This window comes from Peromyscus californicus, unplaced genomic scaffold (assembly GCF_007827085.1).
Source record: "Peromyscus californicus insignis strain IS unplaced genomic scaffold, ASM782708v3 Scaffold_15__1_contigs__length_86483966, whole genome shotgun sequence".
NCBI lineage: Eukaryota > Metazoa > Chordata > Mammalia > Rodentia > Cricetidae > Peromyscus > Peromyscus californicus.
Window position 1 is genome coordinate 74,296,301 of NW_026294447.1, and position 26,616 is coordinate 74,322,916.

General features: G+C 47.1%; 1 protein-coding gene across 4 annotated transcripts in view; it reads right to left on the minus strand.

Annotated features, from left to right (window-relative positions):
* The window catches only part of Smoc1 (SPARC related modular calcium binding 1), a 164,258-nt gene that overhangs the window by 34,200 nt on the left and 103,442 nt on the right, over positions 1–26,616 (minus strand). For 3 of the 4 annotated variants that reach the window (XM_052739426.1, XM_052739425.1, XM_052739423.1), the window contains exons 4-7: positions 18,834–18,933; positions 16,726–16,773; positions 2,758–2,847; positions 664–744 (exon numbers count right to left, since the gene is read on the minus strand). In XM_052739426.1, the coding sequence (XP_052595386.1) occupies positions 664–744; positions 2,758–2,847; positions 16,726–16,773; positions 18,834–18,933 (319 nt within the window). The remainder of the gene's footprint in view (positions 1–663; positions 745–2,757; positions 2,848–16,725; positions 16,774–18,833; positions 18,934–26,616) is intronic. The other variant, XM_052739424.1, reaches the window with a different exon arrangement.

Sequence of the window (26,616 nt, forward strand, 5' to 3'; positions counted from 1 at the left end):
TCAATGCCAAACCTGACCACTATTCCTGAGACCTCAAAAGATCAAAACAGGAAGGGCATGACTGTAAGCAGCTTGAAAACCTTAAAACAGAGGAATTAAGTCTGTTGGCACTTGAAGTCCAACTTCTGTATGCCCAGCCTGCTCCTTTCAAATTCTCCTGGGTGGCATTTAGAAAGTCAATCAAAATATTAAAACATCTTGACAAAGTTTGACATCCAAACAGATCAACTACTCATAAAAGTTGATCCTGGCTAGGATAAAAGAAGAAAATAAAAACTGGAGGAGACTAACTCATCAGATCTCCATATTTTATAGCTGTAGACAAAGAAGATAATACAAGTTGCATGACTTGCCCCAAACCACCCCGTAAAGCCAGGTGGAGTGGACACAACCCCAGCAGAGTGCTGGGAGGAGACTGGGGCGGAAAAATCACTAGTTTGAGATTGACTCGGGCTAAGTAATGAGACCGTCTCAGAAAAGGAGTAGAGGAGGAGGAAAAAGAAGAGATGGAAGAGGAAGGAGAGAGGAGGAAGGGGAAGGGAAGGCAGATGAGAGAGAGAGAAGGACGGAAATAAATACACACAATGAGTAGTCATGGAACAGCTATGGGACACCCAGAGACAAAGAATTGAATACATACATAATTCAAGGAAGATTATTTACCTGAATTTCTTACATTGGTGTTATTCAATTTGGAGTCTTTGATTACCAAATGCTTAATCCATAGGGTGGGAGCTGTGATTTCTAGAAAAAAAACAAGAAAGAGAACGTGTGTACATATGTGGGGAAAGAGAAGTACGGGACATGGAGTATAACCCAAACTTGCAATAACCTTTTCAGAGGCCTACACATCAAAGCCTCAGCTATCTCCCTCTTGGCATATCAACCTCATCCCAGTGCCAACGTGCTCTCTCTTCCTTGTGACGGAAGCGCTTCTCCCCACCAGCTTCCAAGAGACAACCCCAGCATCCTGTGCTGGGACGGAGAGGAGTCTGAATCCAGAGGCACTCCATCAAGCCACTCCATCAAGGAATAAAAATATTATCCCAGGAGGTGAGGAACATGGGCCAAGCCAAGTCCCTCTCAACTGCTTCCCTGGGAGAAGATTTAAAGGGGATAAATCAACAAACGAATGCCAGACACGCCGCAGAGACCAATTGAGAGGAAACAGCTGAAGCAGGGCAGATTCAGCTCCCTGAGCTTCTGCCCCATGTGGGGAAGAAATGAGTGAGTCTAATACATACTCCAACCCCTTCTCCCAGTCAAGAAGAACACACGCCAAGCACCTTCATCTAGGGCACCTCAGGGTGCCTGCAGGCTCTCGGTACCAGGGTCACCAAGAAGACTGAGGGTGTGGCAATCCTGGGGGGGTCACCCTGAAGATACCATGCAGCAACCAAATCTTCAGTGACAGCAGCAGGATGGTCTCCCCAGATGCCATCATCTCAATCCTCCACCCAATCCCCTGGGACTCACACTTTCTAATAACAAAGGGGGGTGTCTGTGGATTCTTATCGCACCTCTCAGTTCTCACTGAGCGGAGCCTACACTAGGAACATCCCAGCCATGGTGCCATGGCATGATATTGTTTTATTTCTCTGTTCCACTGTCTCACGATCCAGATACACTTAGCTGAGCACTGCTAAAATTTTGCTTCATGTTGTCTACTGAAAGCTGAACTTCATGGTCACACTTTCTGGAAACCTGATTCTGCCAAACGTCCTGTTCCTATTCACAGGAATCTGGAGCACTAGGTAAAGTCTCTGCAGATCAGAAGGCCAAGTGCCCCCCACCTTGAACAGGAGCCAGACTTCTGCACCCCAGCTCCTCCAATCCATTCCCCTTGCCTCCGGGGACTCCTAGCCTTTATTTGGTCACTATCCACTATTGCCCTTGACCTAGAATGTTTCTCCCAAATGTCTTCATTCAACTCCCCAAATCCCTATGCCCTTGCCTAGCCAGCCCCACTTGCCAATCTTTCTCCTACTTCCCTAATGGTGGCCCGTACCCATCACCTTTCCCTCCTCATCCCTGGCCAGTTCTCACTGTCTGGAATACCCCTGATTCTTTCCTTCTGCTTACAAGATCCAGCCCAAGTCCCTTGTCTTGCCAGCTCTTCCCAGAACAATGCCAACTCTTTCTTCCTTAAGTATCTATCACAGTGATAGGACCAAGATGTGGAACTTAGTTCAAGAAGCCCTTCTAGGGGTTTCAGTGGGAGGAAGACTGACACTCATATACTTCCTTCTCACCCCCACCTCACCCCCACCCCACCCCCAGCAACCCTGCACCATTCTAGGCACAGAGTGGGCAGTTCTAAGGGCTGAGTCCCGTGCTGAAGAGCTGAAGACTGACTGCCTTTGCCAGACTTTCTCACCATGACTCCCCTGGTCTTGGCAGCTTGGAGGGTCTGTCTAAACCATGTTTTTGTTGGACATTGAGCTACAGGCAGAAAGCCTGGGAAGAACAGAGGACCATTCCAGAGGTAGAGAGTGTGCACAAGTCACTTGGAGGCTTCGCTTTTTTTAAAAGGTTGGGGCAAACCAATTGCACTGGGGAAAAAAAATTGAAATTAAAAAAGGAAAAAATAATAATGGAACTTAAACAAATGTGTAAATCTAATATCTTGCCCAATTCTGAAATTAAAAAAGAAAAAATAATAATAGTGAAACTTAAACAAACATATAAAGCTGATATCTTGTCCAATTCTGAACATGAGTGGAAAGAGTAGGAGTGGAAAGTAAAAAACTGGCTTACCATCTCCGTCGAATACAGGCTGGGTCTCCATCGTGGGGGTGGGCTTAGAGCCGTCATCTGAATTGAGGGTTAAAAAGAAACGAAAAGAGACTACCATTATTGAGGTAAATACTATCTACTCTCCAGAACTGTTGAATGGTTGGGGTTTGTACAAGGCCAAAGAAAAAGGAAGAGGAGGAAGGAAGAGGCAGAGGAGGGAAGCAGAGCCAGAGAGAGACACAATAAAGCAAACCCAGGTGGGTGCTCATCCCAGGGACTCACAAGGAGCTAGGACTCACGGCAATGGAGACTTCTTTCTCATAAAGCTGAGGTTTCTGTAGGACTCTTCCAGCCTACCACACCCCACAGCAGAGTAGGGTGGGAAGCCTCCCCCAGCAGCCCTGAGCTTTGTCTAGGCAGGTTAACACTGGCAGCCCTATGGCATAAAAGCCCAGCGTCTCCACTTCAACTCCCATCCTCCAGCACAAGGCAAGCCGTTTAGACTCTTTTCCTAATGGCCCTGGCTAAAGAGCTTAGACCAGACTCCCCCCTTGTTGCTTCTCCATCCCTGCCTTGAATAGATGGAAAGGATTGCCTCCCTCGCACACACTGGAGAGAGGCAACAGCATCCCACTGAACATTTACATTGTGAAGCAACACACTCGGAAATTCCCAGCAGCAGGTTGGCGAAGGGGATGGGAAACAATCCCGGAAATTGCTGAGATCACCCGGGCCTCACTTTGACATTTCTATCACAGATGATGGGAGCAGGGTACTCCCAGTAGCAAAGTCCCGGTGCTTATCACTCAGTACCTTTGGCAGCTCTTTCTGTAGAGAGCAAGAACCTCCGTGTGTCAGGAGTCAGCTTAGATGGTTTATTTACCTGCCAGGACTCTGTTTTCATCAAGGTCCCCAAACCCTCAGCTTAGAAAAGTGTTTTGCAACCAGTTTCATTGTTGCCCAGTGAAGGAGTATTTTTAGACCACTTTCTCCAATCACCCTCTAAAGAAAATGTTAGTGGATAGAAGATAATAAACATTGCTGTACTGTGTACACCCATTTGTACTATAGAAGTAAAAAGAGTACGTTTTTTCTCAATCCCCAAGAAACCACTATTCCACACCCCCTGAGCAAAGGAGGAGGGCAGTTATCTCTGGCCATCCTGAGGATAGTTTAGAGATTTTTCTTTGTTTGCTTCCTCAGTGGGAGGAGAAAGGGTGAGAGCTATTGTTTCAGCCAGTTTGATGATTACACAGTCACCCTCCTCCCAAGACCCCCCAGAGATCAGTTAGAATGGAACGCTATGTTCCCTGGGCATTAACTATTTATAGAGAAGCCTCATTCTCAGATACTCCATGAGACACCAATCCGACCACCAATAATAACAGTGCCCCACCATCTGGAGCTCTGGTACCTTCCCCCATCTCCCTGCACCTTATCAGAGGAGGGAGAGAGAATAATTCAGATCTCTTGCTGGTGTCAACCCTTGAGGCTGAGGCCAGCAATCTGACAGCGCTGTAACACCTGACCCTGGTATCGCTGTCATGTGCTGACACACCAAGACCGAACTCTCACTGGGGCCAAAGCAATCCCGGACTATCTGACATCCATCCCAAGAAATGAGACAGAGCAGAAAGAGAGGCTTAAGTACACTACACTGAATATCTTATTTGCCTCAAACCGGATCCCCTAATGGGCATCTTTTGATGTCAAACCATGTGAGCTTGATCTGGAAGTCATTGAAGGAGAATAAACACCAAACAGAGCCACACAATGTCATTTTTTTTTTTAAACAGCACCGCTTCCCCCAACTCTATTAACACCTCTTTCCATTGAATTCAACAAGCCACTGAATGGAGTCCCCTGGCAGCTGCAATGCACATTTGGTCTGGTCACTCCTGCCAGATGCAGAGTTCAATGTGAATAGTTCAGCACGGTGCACTCAGCCCCCTCCTGGCAGGGTGGCTTCACTTTAGGAGCCTTGAGAGCTAACAAAGGAAAGGCAAGGTCAGAAGTCAACAGGGAGAGTCCAGATCCAAGAGCTTATGTAATATTTCACATTTGATGTAGACATTAAAATGTCTACACGAGAGCTACCTCTCTGTCTGGAGCAAGATAACTAAACATAGTCTGCCTCCTTCTCCTGGCATCCGGATGAAAGCCTGGGTCCAGCCACCCGGTCTAGTCATCAGCAGAGAAGGTCCGTGGAGAGCAAGAAAGGCTTCCCAGGGAAGATCCGCACCTCTGCTGGTGGGGGACCTCAGACCTAGGTACGGAAGCCCACAGAGCATGAAGCGGAGGCAGGGGGGTGAGTCTTCCTGCTGGGTCGGGTCACTGAGGGTGAAGAGGCACAGCTGCTCTGTGCAGGGCGGCCCTAGATGGAAAGCTTTATGAAGTGAGAAAAGTCAAGGTACCCGGCTGCCAGGAGCCACCTGTGAAGTCCAGCACACCCCAAAGCCATGAAGCCAGGCCAAATCCAACAGAACTCTCTAGCCATCAAGTCCGGCACCTGGGCACCTGGCTTCTGACCTACCAAATAAGCACATTTTTTTTTTTTTTAATAAACATAGGTCCAAGGCCTGGGTCCAAGGTCCACAGCCATCCTGCTTCCTGGCAAGCCTTGGAGAAGCACCAGGCCCCACACTGGGCCCTGGATTTCTACATGTGCCCTTGGCTTCCAGATCCCTAGAGGGACCTCACACTGGCCCTTGTTTACATCCGTACGTTGCCTAACCTAAACCCCTCGCTCTGTCTGGGCAGCAGTATCATCTGTTAAACATGAAAGATGCCTGCCTACTAAGCTTCAGGACACTGGCACTCTGTGGGGTGTGAATAACCGTAAAATACTGTTAAAGGAGTTATTCGGCTCCATGGGTATTAACCGTCTTATTTGAATTACTTACTTGTAAGACTGGATTTATGAAATTAAGATCCTATCAAAGTTTTTAAAGCCTATCAAATAGACCTTGCAATTCAATAAGATGACAACTTCATTTTAAAACTTGGCAGAATATTTTAATAAGCATTTCTCTCTCTCTCTCTCTCTCTCTCTCTCTCTCTCTCTCTCTCTCTCTCTCTCTCACACACACACACACACACACACACACACACACGTACACACACACACACGTGCCAAAGACATAGAAATGCATAATAAACACACTAATCATGTTCAGTGTCATTCATCATTAGGAGGTACAAATATACACAATGAAGATGCTTGCCTGTAATCCCAGCAAGCCGAGGCAGGAGAATTACTACACATTCAAGGCCAACCTGTGCTACATAGTGAGTTTCAGATCAGTCAGGGCTACACAAGTTCCTGTATCAAACAGACAAACCAAAAGACCCCACAAGATACCACTAAGTACCCACAAGAATGGCTAAAATAGAAGACAGATAATAACAAGTGTTGGCAAGGATGTGGAGAAAATGGAGTACTTTTTGTTCACTGTTGGTGGAAATACACAACTAGACAGCCACTTTGAAGAATAGTTTGGCAATTTCTTTAAAAAATGAAACACACATTAAATTTTCAACTCCCAAATCCCACTCCCAGGAATCTATGAACGAGGTATGTTCTAGGAAAGACATGTACACAAAAGTAGCAGCGTTACCCAAATATAGCAAATATAGAAGCTTCTAATTTGGATTTTATATGTTTATTTATTTATGTATTTATTTATTTATCTGTTGGAAGAGGAAGGCACATGTATGCCATGATGCTGAGTAGAAGACACAGGACAACTTACAGGAGTCTATCCTTTCCTTCCATCATGTGAGTTCCAGGGATTGAACTTGGGTTGTAGATTTGGTGATAAGCCCCTTTACCTGATGAGCCATCTCACCAACCCCAAGACCCTCAAAGTTTTCAGCAATCCAAATGTCTATCAACTGGCAAGCATGCACATTATGATATGCCTATGTAAAGGAATACTATTTTCAGCAATAGAGAGGAATGAACAACTAAAACATGAAAATATACACCCGATGACCTTCAAAACATAATAAATGGAAGACAGGATGTAACTACTGGCATGGTAGGACACATTTAGACAGCCCAGATTTACAAAAGTGAATGCAACCTGACGGGAAGCAGCTCCACAGAGGAGCTGAGGCTGGGAAAAGGTAAAACTCTAAACAAGCTAAAAGTTCTGCAGGGAAGTGATGGAAACTGTCTCTGGCAATCCTTGAGTGACTCGAGGGATTCGCTACATTCACTGGATTTTTACATTTAGAATGAACGGGGTGTTGTTTGTTTGTTTGTTTGTTTTTCTGATAAGTTACATTTCAATAAAAGCTCTTTGAGCCAAAATGAGGGACTGCCAGAGTCACTAGCGAAAATCCCCTGGTGGCAGCCGCTAGGTTATTGAATCAGTGGTTAAGTTGGAGAGGGGGAGAACTCGTCCATATACTTTAAAGATAAATCTACCCAAATCTAAGTTTACTTGTGTGTGTGATGATCTCATTTGCCTGGGGCTTATTCTGGGTGATTTGGTTTTTTGGAACCCAAATAGTAAGACTTTATTTCTACTTGATGTCAAAATACACTTTCAGACCAAGGGGAGAGGGGGAGAGAGGGTTTCAAACATAATTTTTCTTATAGGGAGGGAGAAAAAAAATACAAATTTGAAAATAAAAATAAGCAAATAAGGCAAGTGAGGGAATTTCGCAAGGGCGACCGGCCATCGCAATCCCATTATCACATTTTGCAATGCTCAGTTTCTGGCAGGTGGCTCCCCTCCTCCGTCTGCACCGTCAGCCAGGGAGGAGGAAGCCATCAGGCAGATGAAAGGAGAGTTTGAGTGCAAGTCAGGCCTCAGAGGCAGTGAGCAGCTTTGGAAACTGCCCAGCCCCAGAGCTGCTGCATTTGGCCTTCCAAGGTTGCCCAGCCCCCATCACTGCCTTGTCCTTGCAGGTGCGGCCCCTGCATGGGCTCTGGGAGCCTATAAAGACAGTGGGTGTGTGTGACAGCACAATTCCTTCCCTGCGAGAAGGCCTGGCCCACGCACAGACAGCTGGAAGTCACTTCGACCCCCGATGACACCGTTCAAAGCCTCCTCTGTTTGGCTTTTTGATTTCTGATTGACATTCGCCGGCGAGGGGGGGACAAATGCTGGGCTGAAGACAATGTTGATCCGCTCCGACTATTCTCAAGGAAAGACTTTTCAGAATAACAAACAAAACAAAATAAAAACCCCAAAACATTGGTGTGCTTCAGGGACTGAATAGAGCCCAAGAGATCCAGGGAAGCAGGGCTGGCCCTTTGAAGGGGCTGCAAGTCCATTGAGGAGTTAATTGTCTGGGTGTACAATGAGTTTATTCTGACCACATACAAAGAGCTTTCTCTTCCAGGTCCTTCAAAAGCAAGTGTGTCAAAGGGGCCAGAGGAGGAATCTGTATTAATGGCATCTCTTGGGGTTTCCCAAGGTGGAGTGTTGAGCAATGAGAAAAATAACAAAAAAACAAAAAACCAGCAACTTCCACCCCCACAACCTGAGATTTGGAAGGTTCCTCAACAAGCCCAAGTTCCCTCAGATCCTTGAACTCATCTCAAACCACGTCAACTACTGTGGCCCTCCTGTATATTCTTTGATAACACCACTGTCTATCTCTTGCGGGAATAAACTAAACCCTGGTATAACCAGAAATTCTTGCTTTTGGAAGGACCATATTTATGTGATTTAAGATCCAGTATGAAAGAGGTGACTTCTTCGGGCATCCTGTTTACAAAAGTCTTTTAAGCAGCTGGCCTTGGTCACACCGGGAAGATGGAGTACTGGATAACCTCTGCATCTCCTGAGACGCATGGCCCCCGGTTAAAGAGGCTCTTAAGCTGGCTGAAAGTTGTCCCTGTGCTGACCTGTGAAAGCAGAGTGTGTCTGGGCACTTCCAGCTCGCTGGAAGCCAGAGGTCTATGTTTTACAGCTGTTTCTGTCCACCCAAACACTTCCCCTTCAACTTAAGAACGCGTTTAATGCTGCTTTTGCAAGCATTGTCCCCATATCCCTTTGAATAAGAACAAAAAGCCAAGACCAGCTAGGAATGCATGCGGAGGAGAGACAGACATAAAAGGAAGAAAAGGAAGTTGAAGAGAAAAGAGGAGGAGAAGGCGGAGGAGGGAGAGGGAGAGAAAGAAGTAGAGCAGGGGGCACCTCTAACACGTGAATCAGTTGAAGACCGGATTCACATCAATCTCTGAACTGACTTTTTAAAAACTTCTTATTGTAAAAGATGCGCTCAAGTTTATGCAAATACAATGTCATGTTCCACTTTCCACCTGAGTTTGGTCCTGAGCACTGCATAAACCAAGGCTGTTTGTGGACACCTGTATCCTAGCACTTGGGAGGGAGAGGCAGGAGGATCATAAGTTCAAAGCTAGCCTCGGGAGATCTAGAACCAACGCCGCCGCCCCCCCCCCCCCATGGATACTGAAGGATGACTATAATTATATAGGTACAAAATTCTAGTGCAAAATCAAGAAGCTGATATTGACATCATCCATCCTTATTCAGAGCTCCACAGTTTCACATGCACTTGTTTGGGTGTGTGCAGCTCTGAATCATTTCATCCATGTATAGATGCATGTCACATCAGAGTCATACAGAACTATCCCATCACCTCGGAGGCTACCATGGGGCTCCCTCTTTATGGTCATGCTTTCTCTCCTCCACACCTGGCAACTCCTCATTTGTGCTCCTTCTCCACAGTCTCATCATTTCTAGAACATTGTATGAATGGAATTGTGTAGTATCTAATCTTTTGAAATCGGCTTTGTGTGCGTGTGTGTGTGTGTGTGTGTGTGTGTGTGTGTGTGTGTGTGTGTGTGTGTATTCGAGCATGCACGAGCGTACCTTGCACAATACCCTTGAGAGCTTTCCAAGTTGATGTTACATAGACTGCTGAGTATCATCTGTGGTACAGATTTGACACGGCTCATCTCATCCTGCCGAAGGACATTTGGGTTGTCTCTATTTTGACATTATAGATAAAGCGGCTATACATTATATATGGGTGATTTTGTGGATCCTTAAAATAAAGATCTTAAGGATCTTTAGTTCCTTAAAATAATTGTTCAGAAATATAATTGATATATTAGGGTTAATTATATGCTTGGATTTTTTTTTTCCTTTTACAGAAACTTCCAGTCAGGGAGGGTGGTGGTTCACGCCTCTAATCCTAGCTCTTAAAATCATGAGTTAAAGATCCAGCCTGAGCTACGCAGCTAGACTCTATCAAATGAATGAAGGGGAAAAAGGAGAGAAAGAGCAGTGGAGACGGGGAGGGGAGAGGAAGAGTGAGTTTCCAAAGCATTCCATCGTGTCTGTTCTATTTATTTAAATCCTCACCAGCAGTGTATGAGGGATGCGGCTTTTCTGTCACCTCCCCAACACTGAGTATGAGGACCATTTTTAACCCTTCTAACCGTGGCAGCTCACCATGGGCTTCATTTACATTTCCTGCAGTGTTGACCATCTTCCACCAGCTCTTAGCCCTCTGCAGGTCTGCTTTGGGGAAGTGTCTGTGCATACAACCTGCCCACTTGTTAACCGAAAAGTTTTCTAACTGTTGAGTTTATAGAGCTGTTTGTGTGTTCTAGACACAAGGCCTGTGTCAGGCATGAGCTTTGCAAATATTTCCTCACATCTTGAGTGGTAAAATTTTTCACAAGGACTCTTTTAAAAGTTGTAACAGCTTTACATTCCACAGTGCAGACTATGATCCGTTACGAATTCATTTTTTTTTTCATAAAGCATGACATTTAGGTTGAGGTTTTAAGAATGCTCCAAGTTTTCTGTTTGTTTGATTTTATTATTTTTAATTAGGCATATACATGTATGTCTGTGTTAGACAGGTGTCTGCAGAGGCCAGAAGGCAGTGTCTGATTGGCTGGAGTTGGAGTTACCAGTGTTATGAGGTGCCTGCTGTGGGTGCTGGGAACTGAACTCAGGTCCTCTGGAAGAGCAGCAAGCACTCTTAACTGCTAGACCATCTCTTCAGTCCCTGTTTTTCTATTGTGTGTTTGGTCTGTGGGTGCCAGTTGCTACAGTACCCTTGGCTGAGTGGCCTGTCCTTCCTGCACTGAATTGCCTTTGTCTCTCTATCAGACATCTATTCTGGTGTAGGTATCTCTGGGTTCTCTACTCCCCATTGACTTGGGTGTATCTATCCTTCCACCAACAGCCTACTGTCTTCATTGTCACAGCTTTATGTCTTAAAACAGATTAAACTATTCCACCCACCTTTTCTTTAAAAAAAAAAAAGTGTTTTAGCTACTCTGATCTATTTCCTTGGCATAGAAATTTGATGATAAGCGGTCCTGAATCTCATCTCCATCTTCTTGCAGGTACAAAATCATCTCAGTGAGACCTGGGAATGACGGTTCATCCACCTTCACTACAGGAGCTATATGGCCCTCAGAGCTGGGGCTAAGGAATAAGAACGGCCCTGAGACACATCCAAGCACAGGGCCTTATTCCTGGCTGTCTCTAAGGTGGTGTTCTCAACTTTGGACTTAACTCAGGAACAATGAGCAAGCAAGCCTATTCCCACTGGCCTGAGTTCTCTCACCTGGACTTCAGAGGTTCTGGGAAGAGTCAGCCAGAGGGTAGGAAGTCTCAGAACTTGTCAATGGTCTATACTCATCCCAGGCTGCCCCTCTCAGGGTCTTTCCTCAAAGGCTTTGACCAAAACAGCTACCAGCTAGAGCTGGTCTAAGAGGCCACCCACCCACCTTCCCTTCCCTGGAGAAGTGACACATTCTAAGAACCTAGACACTGTTGGTCCCTTGAAGGTCCATGTCCACTTGAAGCCTCTGTCACAAAAGGCTGAGGACCTGATGGTCCTGATGTGGTCCTCCCAAAGTGAGGCCAGGGTTCTTAACATTTTCACTAACGACGATAGCTTCAGTGGCTATAACAAACCCAAACCTTGCAAGCTCCGAATAAACGTTTACCCAATAAAAGAAGCATGCACAAAATACCAACAGTTACTAATATCACCAATGACTCAAACACTCATTTGATTGTGAAGAACTTCTGGATCCTTAAATCCCATTTCCTTTCCAGTCCTTGGAGATGTGATATGAGAGGGATTCAGGCTCAGTCTAGTACTCCTCACACATAAGCTCTCCTTCAGCCTTCTGGAGTAAGGGCTGATATGGGAGGAGACTGAGACTGGGGCCAAGCAGGAAAAAAAGCAGGCAGCTGTAGAAAGGAGACAGACATTGTATGTGCATGAACACCCGTGCACACTTGTGCACGCCATTTGAAACTGAGCTCTACACAGCTGGTATTTAACATCCCCAGCTCTGCCAAGGCAGCATAGAGCACAGAACACAGCAGCAACACGCATATGAAGAGCCAAGAGCCGCTTCCCCTGCACTGGAGATGTGGAGGTATGCTTCTGCTCAGCAGGACAGTATAGAGTGGGTGTACACAGATCACCCATTGCTTGTCTCCACTCAAAAGCGGTACAGGTTAAAATCACATGCACAAGGATGATGCTTCATCTGTAGGGTATCCCTGGACAGCCAACTTGGTACACCTCAGCCTGGCTCAGGGCCCTGGAGCACACCTCCTTCAGGTATGCTCACTGCCCTTGCCTCCAACTGTGAGGCCAAGGGTGAAGATTGCAGAGTCCCTTTTACCTGGGACTATCTATCACCCCTGCCCTAAATCACCCATCAATACGTTCTGATCCACCTCTTGAGGGGCACAGGTCCCAGGATGGCACTATTCTGCAGACCAGACTCCACAGAGCATCTAAAAATAGAGACATAGACAGAGAGACCTTGGGGAAATGAAGGTGACTCACTCCTTACTCAAGCCACACACTGTGGAGGGGCCAGTAAGGGATTAAAAAGAACTCTCTGCCAATCAAAGGTGAGTTGGACTTTGGGAGGTCTACCCTATTCTGAGACTGGCTGGATAAACACAGAAGTTCTTAAAGGAAAATTTAAGCAGAGACTCTTCACGGTTTTGCTTTTCTCACTTTATCTTTAAACAGCAAACTCCCAGACCTCTTAACAGGAAAACGGGAAAACTTCAGAAAGCTTTCTCTGGTGACCCTCGGTTTTCACTTACCGTTTGTGACAGCCTCAGCCCTAAGGACTCTGTGATTCTGAGTCTTCGGGGGGACACTCGGAAGAACCGCTAAAAACCACCTTGTACATGCTGTCTGGGGTCCTCCCACCCACCGTTCTTTATCACTCCCCAGTCCCCTCTGAGAGATTGGGAATTGTCACCCTGGTACCTCACCGGTCCTGCAGCCAGGCAGCCCCCATGTGTTATCCTGCAAGCTCACCTAGAGTTCTCCACATCTCAGCCCCAAAGGAGATCGCTCAGGAAAGCCCACAGGCTTCAACACAGTCTGCTCTGGATCAGTCAATGGCCAGGAAACACAGCCTGCTTCCCAGCCACTTCCCCTTGGACTACATCAATGAAAACCCAAAACCAGTCCCTCTCTCAGCCCCTGCAGCCTTCAACTGTTTAAGCAGTAGAGCGGTCAGGGCTTAGAGGGACTGCCTGGGGTCCTCTTCCTTTCCCCAGGTACGCCTCCATGGCATCAATAAAACACCCGTGAAAGCACATGTGCACCAACCCCCTAGACCCACACCCCACCCCCATCTGTCTTCAAGGACCAGGACCAGAGGAGAAGAGGAGGGGGCAGCAGGATGGAATTGCCCCAGATCAATGGATATTTGAAACTCAAACACATGGCTCAGGACCTACCCTGCATGTGTTAATTACCACACATGTGCCCATAAAGGAGTCCGTTAAACGCAAGGGGCACAAAGAACAGAGAGAAGAGAGGACATTCCAGGGGATTAAGTCTAGAGTCTGAAGTTGTGACCCTCCTCCCCTCCTTGAGCACGCGCATCTGGGGAAGATAACATGCCCCCCTCCCCCACTTCTTCCCTCGGGCCCCACACCTGTGAACCCGGACCCCCCAGCCTGGCCAAGCAGCAGTGACCTGCTGCTGCCTGCCCTCCCTCCCTCCCTCCCTCATGCTGCTATCTCTCTGGTCTTCCACCCCCAGCTCCCTGCACTCTGCCTTTCTCCTTCCAAGGCCTAATTCCTGGCTGGCGACCAGACTCCGGAGCGGTCGGTCTGCACAATACATCTTTTCATTCCTTCCAGGCAGAGAGAACTGATCTTTCCCAGCCCATCAGTGGGGCATATTCAAGAAGGCAAGAGAGTTCGGGGAAGAGAGAAGCTGGGTCCCATCCCTGCCTTGCACCCACATCCCTCACACCCACAGACCTATAGCCACGCCTCCTTTCCAACCATATTCCTTGCACTCCCAGGGGCCAGGCCAACATCATTTGGCTGGCAAGCCCCAACTCTAGAGAGATGCCTTCTGGGAGAAGCCACATGTGGGCATGAGCTCAGACAAGGGGCCTTTGTGTGGCCCCACCTGCTGCCCTCCAGAGCACATTCCTCTCCTAAGTGAAGCTGAAAGAGGAACTCGGCAGGCAGGTCGACACAGGATATTACCAATGCCCTCTCACACTCTGTCCCCTTTCAAACTCTGCCTTCCCAGGCAGGTGTGACTTCAAGTGGCCTTTCCTACAGGTGGCCCCAAGCTTGCCTTCTCTCTATGCCTATGGCAGACAAAGAAAAGAGGATCCTGTACCTAAATTGATCCTCCAAGTGGAGGGAAAATGAGACCCCTGGGCAGAGTTCAGATCTCCAGGGGAGAGTGAGACCAAACACACACCACCCACCACTCGCCCCTGTCCTTTGCCTCCAGGGAACCCTGCCAGAGGAATAAGCCAGCCATCACAGCAAGAAAGCAAAGAGCTTGGAGCTGAAAGTAACTTCTCCCACTAGGGCAGTAATTCTCAACCTGTGGGTCGTGACCCCTTTGGGGGGGGTGTCACATATCAGATATCCTGTATATCAGATATTTATATTACCATTCATAACAAAATTACAGTTATGAAGCAGCAACGAAATAATTTTATGGTTGGGAGTCACCACGACAGGAGGACCTGGATTAAAGGGTTGCAGCATTAGGAAGGTTGAGAACCACTGTTTTAGGGGGAGGCTTCATTCTTTGTATTACCCTGCAGGAGTCAGGCTCCTGAGCCTGCCTCCAGATCAGCTGGCTGACCTTGGTCTAAGAGGGGACAAATGGTGTTCACTGCTATCTACTGAAATCCCATCTGCAGTCCACCTGCCCTCTTCCAGCTGGCTCAATAGGAGCCAGGGTGACCATGAGCTATCCAGCATTGTTACCCATTAGGGACAAGGCTACAGCAGCTCGGAGAACCCTTTGCTATCCAGAAAAGAATGCAAATCTCCCAGCCAGCCTTTCTGAACAGCATGCTTTATAAGCACCTTGCACGCCCCCCCCCCCCATTCCTTCTGATGGGAAGGATCAGTTTTGATGGGTGGTCAGTTATACATGACTGTCAACAGTTTTTCTCTGCCGAGAGGTCCTCAGAAGCAAAGGTGAGGCCCCTGAGGCTCCTCATGCCACCGCGAGCAGAATGAAAGCAGATTCTATTCCCAAACCCTCCAGGCACATGCCACCGACAGCCCTGGTGACTTCAGGCCTCTACAGAGGACACCCCTGCCCTCACCTCCACTTTCCTGTCATAGCATTCCTGGCTGCGTCCTCAGCTCTGGGAAGGACCTGGAAAGGTATCTGCTCCCTTCTTCCCACCTTCCTTCTTCAGGGGAAGAGAAGTGAACCCACCTGCGGGCCCACTCTTTTGGACAGTGGTGATACCACTTTCCACTGAGGACCACATCTCAGGAAAACAGCTTCTCTGATCCTCCACTCTCATCCTCAGTGCGGTGGCAGAAGCCAGTGGCTGCCCCGGTCTCCATGTGGCTGTGTGTATGTGTGTGGCCCACAGTGAACTTTACGCTGATTCACAGTACCCTCCCCACCGGGGACTCTTATGAGCATGCAGTTTCCAGAGCCGAGGTGAGATGGGAAGCCTCAGATTCAGCCTGAGGTAGAGGGAAGCTCGGCCACACCTGTGCATGTGACAAAATGGCTAGCTAGCTGCTTTCCAGGTCATTGTGTGTGCTGTCCCGGGAGGTAGCAGTTGTGTGCCCTAGGTCTTGGACTGTCTTCCAAGCCGGAAAGGGTAGGCAGCATACTGCAGGGACCAGTGCTGCATGCCAGGGTCCACTAAACAGCCCTCAGACAAATATCAGCTATGTAAAATAGGAGAAGCAGACTGGAAAGAAAAATGTGGGTTTAAAAAAGTTTAAAATAGAGAGCGTTACCCTCTCTGCCACAGTCTCTGTCTGTCTGTCTCTTGACTTGTAATAGTAGTGTTTAATCTGCTGTTTAGTGTTGTTCTAGGTTTAAACAAAAGAATCAAAACCTTCAGTTTGCTATGGAAGCCAAATGGTAAGTATCACACAAACTATGTGACGCTTTGAGGGTGACAAGGCCTGGCAGCAGACACTCATGGGACATGTCTCTCCTCCACCCCTGTGTACACACCACCGCCCTCTTGGTATCAAAGCAACAAGGTTGAGAATTTCAGGGCCACGGCACTGGCCGCATACCATGACGTCAGCCTGGCCTTCAAGAAGGGACTCTAGATGCACTAGAACACACTCTCAAGGAAAATGGCAGGGGAGGACACTCAAATGAGTCTATAAACAGGTAGGGCCAAGGGTAGACTGGAGTACCCTACCTTAATCCTCCTCTTCGAGTAAACACTAGACATGTTGGTAGTTGGCCAACTGAACTTCCCAGAGAGCAGAGACAGATCCATGGGGCTCACATAAAGGTCCCTACCCAACTCTGTGCCCCACACTTTTGCTCCTTCCTCAGAAACAATGACAGCTGGGTCATCACCACTGTCTGGGCCATCATCCTTCCATCTAGTGCTTCAGGAAACTGGAAACAGGAAGCAAGCTTAGTTTTCATCCCAGGCTCCCTCTCTCTCAGCTAAGAACCCCTGCTCAAACTAGCTTTCAAAGCAAACGTTCAGATGAAGCATAAAACTCCACTCACCTTTTCTTCCTGAATTACCCTGGCTCAAAGGCTTGTCGGTGACTGGACCTTGGGCAAGAGAGACAGAAGCACAACATTCAGATCGTACTGTGGTTGGTTTCCGTCAAACACTTGGCAGAGCCTGATGTTATAAGTACATGGTCATGTATATATGTATTGTATACACACCGGGGATATTATATACAAAGTTGGTGTGCACATGCATGTCGAGTGGGGTTTGTTTAACATCAATGTCACTGATAACCCAGACTGTTTTGAGATGAACTATGATTTCCAGGTTCCCTGGAACCAATCTTGACCGGGTTTTTATAAAACTCCACATCCATGTAACTCAAACATTCTGATATTTGTCCCCCACTCATACACCCCTGCACACCCCCTCTTCTCACCAGCTCCATGCTCTGACCCATATCCAGTCACCAGGGCCAATTGAAAAGAAACCCCCTCTTACTGAAAACGCAATGATTGACATCCCTTGCTGGTCAGGGCAGGAAATCGGTGATTTTCCGTCTGCGTTAAGTAGAAAATTGTTGGCCCAATTGTACTGAATGGGCCAAACAGTCTGAGGCATGGAAACAATTTTCTAGACACAGCCTGTTCTTCAAGGAGGGGGCAACCTGCACGCTGGCCAAACATTTGCCCTATCTCTTCTGGGATGCCACATGAACCCATCATCTAGACCTGGCTCTGTGGCACCTGCCTTCTCCTTAAAGCCTAATGCCACATGTGCAGGGAAAAACCTACTCCATAGAAAGACCTCTGTGGAGATCCTGCCCATAAGAGAAAACTTTCCTAACCCACATTATACTCCTTCTCTATACACTAGTTCTCTCAGGATTCTGTTATCTTACCCTGCAGTGGGGCTTGTGTCTAATGCATTTTTTTGCTTTAAATGAAGTGTTCCAGGTCATTTGCAAGGAGGGCCAAGTCCTGCCCCTCCTCACCCTAACCCAATTAAGGTTTCCAGTTTCTGTGTAAACCACAAATAAAGTAAACTTCCCTTTTGGCCTGTAAGTTTTGATCCCTAACATACATTCTTACATACATTCTTATGACCCATGCCACTTACTTTCCTTTTTAAACAGAAGGGCCAGTTTTGTTTTGTTTTGTTTTAAAAAGGGGGAACAAATTTTATTTTACAAATTTAAAAACCAGGGAAAAGTTAACATAGACTGAAGACCTTTGGAAGCAGGTTTTAGCATAACATTTTATTTTTTCACTTGCACTAAAAAGTGGGACTAAGTAAAAATGCAACCCCTATACACAGTGGATGGGTTGAGACTGGCTGTTCTGAGGGAGACCTTAAGGGAGTTACTAATGAGGGGGTAACACGGGGCTTGTGTGAATCCATATCGCACAATCCCACAAAACTGACCTAATGGCAGACTCTGTAAGCTTACAAAGTTGGGAGTAGAAAAACACGATCTTTGCTATGGATAAAAACCCAATGGATCGTTATCAAACTTGTCTAATTATCAGAAGAGCTTCATAAAAACAAAGGATTTCAGGTCCATTCCAGATCTAGCACCGACTAGTCAGAATATTGAAGGAGAAGTTTTGACACTTAGAGTCCTTTTAATCGCCCAGGCACTACAGATGACCAGGCAGACATACGGTTCACTGTTAAAACAGCCTTCCATTATTGTTCGTTACAATACTCAAGGATGGCAAAGGTGTGGAAGAGAAGCTAATACTCTCCTTGCCGGTGTCCGTGACAGACATCACTAATCGATCATTGAAGCCTTTGGTGTTGAACCCTCATGCAACTTTAAAATCAATACCAATAATGCACTTCAAGGACCACTACAGGCAGCAAACAACAACAAAATCCTAGATGTATGCCATCTCACCTCTAAGGGACTGTAGGTAACCAATGCTTAGGAATAGAGCATGGACCAGAAACATAAACTCAAAAATAAATAAACATACACATACGCAGTCACTCTTCATCAAGTTGACTATGGAGCAAGTGTAGAGTGGAACCCTTCTGATCTGGAAAAGGGTTCCTTTAGCACACCACCCTTTAAAGGTTTGCCAGGAAGATTCGGAGCCCAACCAGCAAGTCTCTCTCCAACCCTTTTCATTCCTCCCACCCTTTCCTACGGTACCTGAACATACAGGAGTTTTATTCTGCACAGAAGAGCCACTGATGGGCTTCCCGTCTGGGGTGACACACCAGCAGTACCCCGTGTAAGTATGGCACTGCACCTGTGCAGAGAAGTGGACAAGGAGGAGAGTCGTAAGTCTCGGGTCACATTCAGTCATCCCTCGTCCCTTTTCCAGGCACCTGGACATCAGAAAATCTCCCTCCACTCCCACATCTGTCCCAGGACGTCTCTCACAGGTAGAACAGTCAGGTGAACATCTGAGAGCCTATGGGGAAAGGCCCACTGTGGTTACCCTGTGACGTATTACCCCAATACCTGTACTTTTCCCCCAGAGCTGGCATATGCTCCCATCCAACTGTAAAACAGTCTGAGCTGCGAACTAATTCAGCAAGTATCTGTGGAAATGTCACCAACTAGGGATTGACAGGACCCTTCTTGAACAAGTAGAGAGAAATGCTAAGTTTTTCTCACAAGCAACACAGTGACATAAGCCACATAAGCCTGCCTGGTGAGAACGCAGCTCTCCTGAGACAAGGCCAGAGCCTCCTTGGGCCTGCAGGATCTTCTGCTAGAAGTCCAGCTGTACCCCAGGGTGGTCTTCAAGCCTGCAGGATCAGAGCTGGCTGTCTGGGAATGGTTAATTAAAGTGAGGCTTTCTTTTAGTCTTCCAGAGTAGCTTTCTTTCTCCTCCAATAACTGTTACCTTACCCACCTTCTCCCATCCTACCCACTGCCCTCTTCCCATCTGTTTTCTCTGAAGAATTACTAAACACCTATCAAGACAGATTGCCTTGTGTAAAACTCTTCAATGGTTCGCTTTTGGACTCAAGATAAAGATTAAACTAATTTCCATGATACTTAAAGGTCCCCAACAATCTGTCCCTGCCCATCCTCCTGGTGTCATTTTTACACCCAAGGCTCCACAAACACCCTCCACTTTGGCCACAGGGGGCCCTTTGATGTTCCCAAATGCAGTCTCACTTCTCTTGGTTCTGAGCCTTTCTTGGCCCCAACCATTCAGTTTATCCACAAACCATCTCAGGCCACCTATTCCCAACCTTCTCCTAATCCTTCTGCTCCCCTTCATGATACACCTTCTCCTCAAAGCCAGTCTCAGTTTCTCCAAACCCTTCCCCAAATTCAGAACCCTTCCCACAGCAAGCTAGAGAGCTTGAGCCATTATTGATCGGGCAGGTCCATCTTGCCACTCTAGATTATAACTTCAAGGACGGCGAAGTAATTATTTCAGAGTCCCCAGAATCTAGTATGATGCTGACATCTATTGCAGGTGACTGATGGGTTGAATGAAAGCATGGATTCTCATATTTCCTCCATTCTTGGCCTCCCATCGACTCTGAAATGCAACATTCATTTAAAAAGCCATACCGCATTAAGTGTATATCTCAATGACAAGATGTGTGCCAATGGCAAAGATATTAGAGTGTGAAAAAATGTGCCTCCTGGGATCAAGGACATACTGGAATTGAGGCCAGGCAGTAACTGCATACAAATTGAGCAGAGAGGTGTAGAAAGAGACAGTGAAACAGCAATCTGGCAGCCTGGGTGGGAGCCAGAAGTTATCACAAAGACAAAAAAAAAGGCTATGGAAAGTATTGTACTCTTGTGTGGGTATCAAACACTGTCATTCCCCCCCACAAGGCAAGTTGTTTCACCCTGAGTCTGTCCATCGATATTAGGGTAGAATAAAACATTCTCTTGTTTCTACCAGTAACATGGTTGCTGTCAAATGGAGCACTGGCTCACATCTCTGCACAGAACCCAAGCCACACTCTGCTCCTTCTTCACCTTCTAACACAGTGACACCCAAGATGCTCACCCACCATCAACATCCCAGGCTTGGCAGCACTACTTCCCAATGCCGTTAATGTTGGAATAGAAAGAAATCAAGACAGGCCAGGGATTGAATCCTAGTCTAGCCAGTTACAGATAAGGCGCATTAGTAGTTCTTTGAGCCTCCTCTATCTAATGTGGATAATAACTGTCTAAGCTGGAGGGCCCTGGTGAGGTAGTCTTACACCTGGCATGTGGTGAAGGCTGGTATGGAGTGGTCACAGCAGTGATTTTGTTCTCGGTTATACCAACACCACCTGCCAGGTGTCTCCCCACAGGCCAGACCTCCTCTAGTAACCTCTACAGGTGTGGGCGAAAAGCGCCTCTGGAAACTTGGCTTCACCTGCAGATCACATAAGCCCTGCAGGGGATGCTTCCTAGAGCTCATTCCTATCCAGAGGCAGCATTTAAATGGGCCTAATGGGATCTGGTTGGCTGCTTTCTCCACTTTGGCCAATAGTCACCTCTGGGGAACTGTCCCAAGGGCTGAGTTGCCAAGCTGACTCACTCTTAAACCCTGGAAGCCCACTGCTGAGGCTCTCACATAAGGACTGTGCACCAGGCAACATCCAAGGCTGTGCCTCAGGCCGGATGCTGCAGGGACATCATGGTCGAGCATGCTGCAGAGAACCAAGCTGTTTGAGAGCCCCTTTCCCGGGGTATACACAGAGTTCTGCCTAAGGTTACCAGGGCAGAACGGAACACGTGAATAAAGGCAAAGCCCAGAGCTTTGTTTCAGGGGACACAATCTGACCTCGGGGGCTCAAGGGTCCACGGGCCACATTCTCACTCAGTATGTCCATTGTCTCCCTGTGTGCACATGGGCACAGCCAGCCAGCCCCCTAGCCAGACCCACAGAACCAAACACAACTCCTTTCTCCCCAAGGTCCTCAGCTTTTTCTTCCAAGCACACTACAAGGAAAAGACACCAAAAAAAAAAACACCCCCAAATCTTCATGCTGGGAGCTGCTTCCAAATTCCATAAAACTGAACCAAATGAGGAATTGTTGCCCCCGTTCCTTCGAGGCCTTGGGCATGCCTGACCCACCCGGCTGTGTTAAAAGGAAGAGGCAGGAGGGAGCAGAAGAGAGCACAGGGACTCTAGTGGGGTCTCAGATTGGGGGAATTGTTGGAGTGGCTAAGCAAGAACTCTTTGCTAAAGGAACCCTAAGGAGATCACCCACGATTCAAACTGAGAGATTATAAGTTGCCTACGAGTGTTTTTTAATGATGTTTGCAGAAAAGAAGCTACAGGGAGGCAGCCTGCAGCTATTCCATCTGTCTCAGCCTCAGATAACAGCTGCATTTATTTTAAAAGGCAGGGGGGGATAACAGTAATAACGCCCATCTCGGTTGTTGGGAGAGCTGATGAGGTAATAGGAATAAAGCACGGGTATTAGCAGGTAAGGGCCAGTGGAACTTAGCTGTTTCAGGCTGCGTGGTTAAAGAGCTTCCCATGTAAGCAGCAAACGTGGAAACCAGAGTTCTGAGCCCCAACACTCATGTCCATAGTGGAGAGGGCGGCCCGCCTGTATTCCAAGCACTCTGAAAGCAGACCCAGGGAATTCCAGGGCAAACCGGCTAGCTAGACTAGTTGTATCAGTGAACTCTGGGTTCAAGTGAGAGACTCTGATTCAGGGAATAAAATGGAGAAATGACCAAATTAGACTCCCAACATCAACGTCAAATCTACACACACACACACACACACACACACACACACACACACACACACACACACACAGGCACGCACGCACACACACAAACAGGCATACATGTTGCACACATAGACATGAAAAGACAAAAAACACTTAGCTGTTTATTCCTATGTTTAATGTATATATGCAAACTACCTGTTCATTTTAAAAGGCCAGAACCAAACTGATGAGAACCAAAGAGCACACTCTGACCAGACTGTGGAAAATGAAGGGTCTGAAATCAGCCAAGTTTGAGAAAGTTTGGGCGGAGAAGGAAGTTTATTTTATATAGAAATAGTTGTTGTGACGCATTCAGTCACTCTCTTGGCAAGTCCTTGATAGGAGAATTATTTACGCAAATTTTTCAATATTTAGTAACAGCCCAGGAAATTAGAATCCTGGTCCAGAGAAACACAGCTCCTGGCAGAGTAGCAGTCAGATACAAGTTCTATGGAACTGATGAGCTGGCTAGACACAATCAGAGCCCAGAGTGTGCCTGGTTGGTAGCTCCCCTCGCAAATGTATCATTTAACTTAGCAACTAATACTCTCTGTTTCTTGAGAATCTCTAATTGACCAAGTCCTGGCCTTCAACGAATTATATGCCCAGGCCAAGAGGAACTGACAAGGCAAGTGGCCATTTCTAATATCTTGTCATTTGTCAAAACTCAGGGCTGTCCCAGCCCCACAAGTAGATAAAAGTCAGGAAAATGGCCCCCATCCCTCTCTAGAGCATCCTGCAGAGGCTGAAGGGTCAACTGGAGGGTCCTCCTTTGGAGACAGGGCACAGCGTCCGAAAGAAGGATAGTTTCTGCTTCTGCTGCCACGGTCCTGTTGGATATAACTGGTGACCCTCCAGCTACTTTAAAACACCGTGCTCCTAGATAAATAAGTTCCATCTCTGACTCATATGCTTTAAGATCATTGGCAAAAAGTCCTTTTACATAAACGGGCCAGGGGTATAATGCAGTTCAACCTCCATCCAAATTAAGACAAATCTGAAATTATTTTAAGCCTGCTAATCATCAACATTAGTCCAACTCCTGACCACCCAGTGAGAATGTGGGAGGCCAGCATTTCCAGCAAAGGTAAATGAGTGACTGGTGGGTAGAGAAAACACCAGCTCCCGGGGACAAGTGGGAGGAGAGTGTGGAGAGAAAATAGAGAGGCAGATGGCAACCGTCACCCACGGGCGCCGAGCCTCAAATGAAAAATACCACCTTCTACTTTGACACTAGCTCCTCAGTCCCTAGTGGTCTCTGCATTACCTCATTTGGGCCTCAAAGTTACTCTCTTTGGAAAGTCCTTCATGGGAGAATTATTTATGTAAATTTTGTAACTAGTTAGTAACAGCCCAGGAAATTAGAATCCTGATATCCCAGTCTTCATAACATTTCAGAAACCACAGAACTGGAAAAACCTTAGAGTTCACCAATCTAACCCAAACATTTTACAAGTGAGGATACAGAGAGGCTCAAAGATAAAGGTGTGTGGTGCCCATCCCTACTCCAGTCTAGGGGGAGAAGGATAAAGGAGGTGTTTACGGATGGTGATGTCTGAGGGACCTGAGCCTTTCTGCCTTCTTCTTTGGGAAGGGAGGCAGACAGGGACGATTATTCTCACATGGAGGATGGCTGGACAGGAGCATTTCCCTCCAGTACAGATGAGAGGGATTTTATGGAGGTTGGGTAACACCTTGGGGCTTCCATGATGTCTAAGTTAGGGTTACTGTTGCTGTGATGAAACACTATGACCAAAGGCAACTTGGGGAGGAAAGGGTTTTTTTGGTTTACATATCCCAAGCCACAGTCCATGAGGGAAGCCAAGGAAGGACTCAAACTAGGTAGGAACCTGGAGGCAGGAGCTGACGCAGTGGCCATGGAGGGGCACTGCTTACTGGCTTGCTCCTCGTGGCTTGCTTAGGTAGCTTTCCTATAGAACCCAGGACCATATATATGCCCAAGGTTGACACTATCCACAACAGACTGTGCCCTCCCCTATCAATCACTATTTGAGAAAATACTCCGTAGGCCTGCCTATGGCCCAACCTTACAGAGATGTTTTCTAGTTGAGGTACCTTCTTCTCAGATAGCTTGTGTCAAGTTGACATAAAACTAGCCAACACACATACCCGCTGGCCACTAGCCCTTTCTTTCTTTGGAACCTTCTCAGGAGGGTAGGGCCTCACCTTCTCAGGAGGGTAGGGCCTCACCATCCAGAGGGGCCTTTGCTGTTGGTCTTCCTGCCCTGTTTCCTAACACACCCACATCCCTGGGAAACCCGTACCTACTCCCTCTGGGAGCATGCCCACTTTCTTCTGCCTCCAGCAAAAACAGGAGATCGCTGCCAGCGCCTGTCCTCCTGCCTTGCGGGGAGGGTGATGACCATGGCTACTGTGGAATGTGAATAAGAACTGTCAGAGACAAAGGTACTCCTCTCTGGTCAAGTGACTTGTGAAATAGTGAGATTAACTGAGTCAGGAGACTTTGCCACTGTACAGTTCTTCCTAGTCTTAGCTTGGTGGATAACTCTTCTGTACGAGGAAGATCGTGTTTGTAGCGATTCCTAAGCGACTTAGCCCATGGGCTGCCCCTCTGCTCTTTGTGCCACCAGTGTTCTTAGCAACCTGCTCTGCATTAGTAGCAGCCAGAGCAGTGTGATGAGCCATGGGCCTTGGCTTTATGCCTTTGCTTTGCCCACTTTCGTACACTCTGGATATTAGGTTATCACTGGGTTCTCATCTTGGGATGATGTGATTGCTGTGGTGGATACAGGTGTCTTCTACTAAGAAATAGTTGAACTGAATACAGAAAGTGTGTGCAAATTTCCCAACTTACTTTTGACAGTGGAAAAATGACTGCTTTTCCTTTTAATTGTTGGTCCAAATCGCTTAACACTTTACTCTCTGAGCTCCACCTAGCAAACAAGGCACCACCCAGTAGGTTGCCAAGAAGGCAAAAGCTGCCCACCCCCACCCCCATATAGCAGGACCTATAAAGCACCTAGCACAGAGTCGGTGTTGGGGATGTGCTCGGCTCATGTTGATTTGGTCCTTTTCCCTCCCCTTGGATGAGAAAGATGTAAACTATAGCCTCAAAGCACAGCTATTCCTTGGCTGTAGACATTGTCTCTGACTCTATGCCAAACCCAGGGAGGATTATCTGTTGGGAAGGAGGAATTTCCCTTTCAGAGTATTTACCTCATCCACCAGAATTTAAGAGAAGCAGCAGAGAGGATGATTCTTAACTTCAAATCCTTCCAAACATGGGAGTCATTGTTGACCACATGTTTGTGAGTTGATGATATGTCAAGGTTGCCTGCATGATATAAGTTAGAGCCCCTGCTCACCCCCAAGTTTCTGAAATCCTGTGTCTAGTTTGGGGGTGGGATGCTTATCAGAAGGGCCATGGCACATGGGATTCAGAAGTAAAAAACATGAGAAAAGAGACATAAATGCCTACAGCATGGAAATGGATGATGGAATTAAGGACTTTTTTTTTTTTTTTTTTTGGTTTTTCGAGACAGGGTTTCTCTGTGTAGCTTTGCGCCTCTCCTGGAACTTACTTGGTAGCCCAGGCTGGCCTCGAACTCACAGAGATCCGCCTGGCTCTGCCTCCCGAGTGCTGGGATTAAAGGCGTGCGCCACCACCGCCCGGCCGGAATTAAGGACTTTTTCCAGCGCAAACAGGAGTATTTGTTGACTAAGGTCACAAGATATAATGGTGCCCATCTTCAAGTATCTCTGTGGAAAGTGGGATTTCTTTGGATCCTGTAAGTCCCATAGACAGAAGTGGAGTTGTGTACCAGAAATCATAGACAGAGAGCTCCCAAATCAATACAAAGAGGCTTGCCTGTGAAGGCCACTCCACTTGAGAGCAGCTCAACGCACATTACAAATTTTGTTGCTGAGGGTATAAAAATTCCTGCAGCAGGTGTCAATCAAGAAGAAGATAGATTGCTGCTTGACTATAAACAGAATGGAGCCATGAGGTGGGGGATGGAGGGAGAGAAAGAAGACAACCCAGACACCTCTGTGGTCTCCTTTATCTGAAAAGATCCAGAATTCTTGCTGCTTAGAAAGGGTGTAGATTTATAACCGACACTTGGTTGAAGCTGTTGGGATCGCTCTTCCTGTTCCACAATGAAGAATCTTTCTAGGTGCATTATCCAGAAAGTGTGAACACATCTCTCCTGCACACATACAGAAACATTTTCTAAAACAGTGCACTGGGAGTT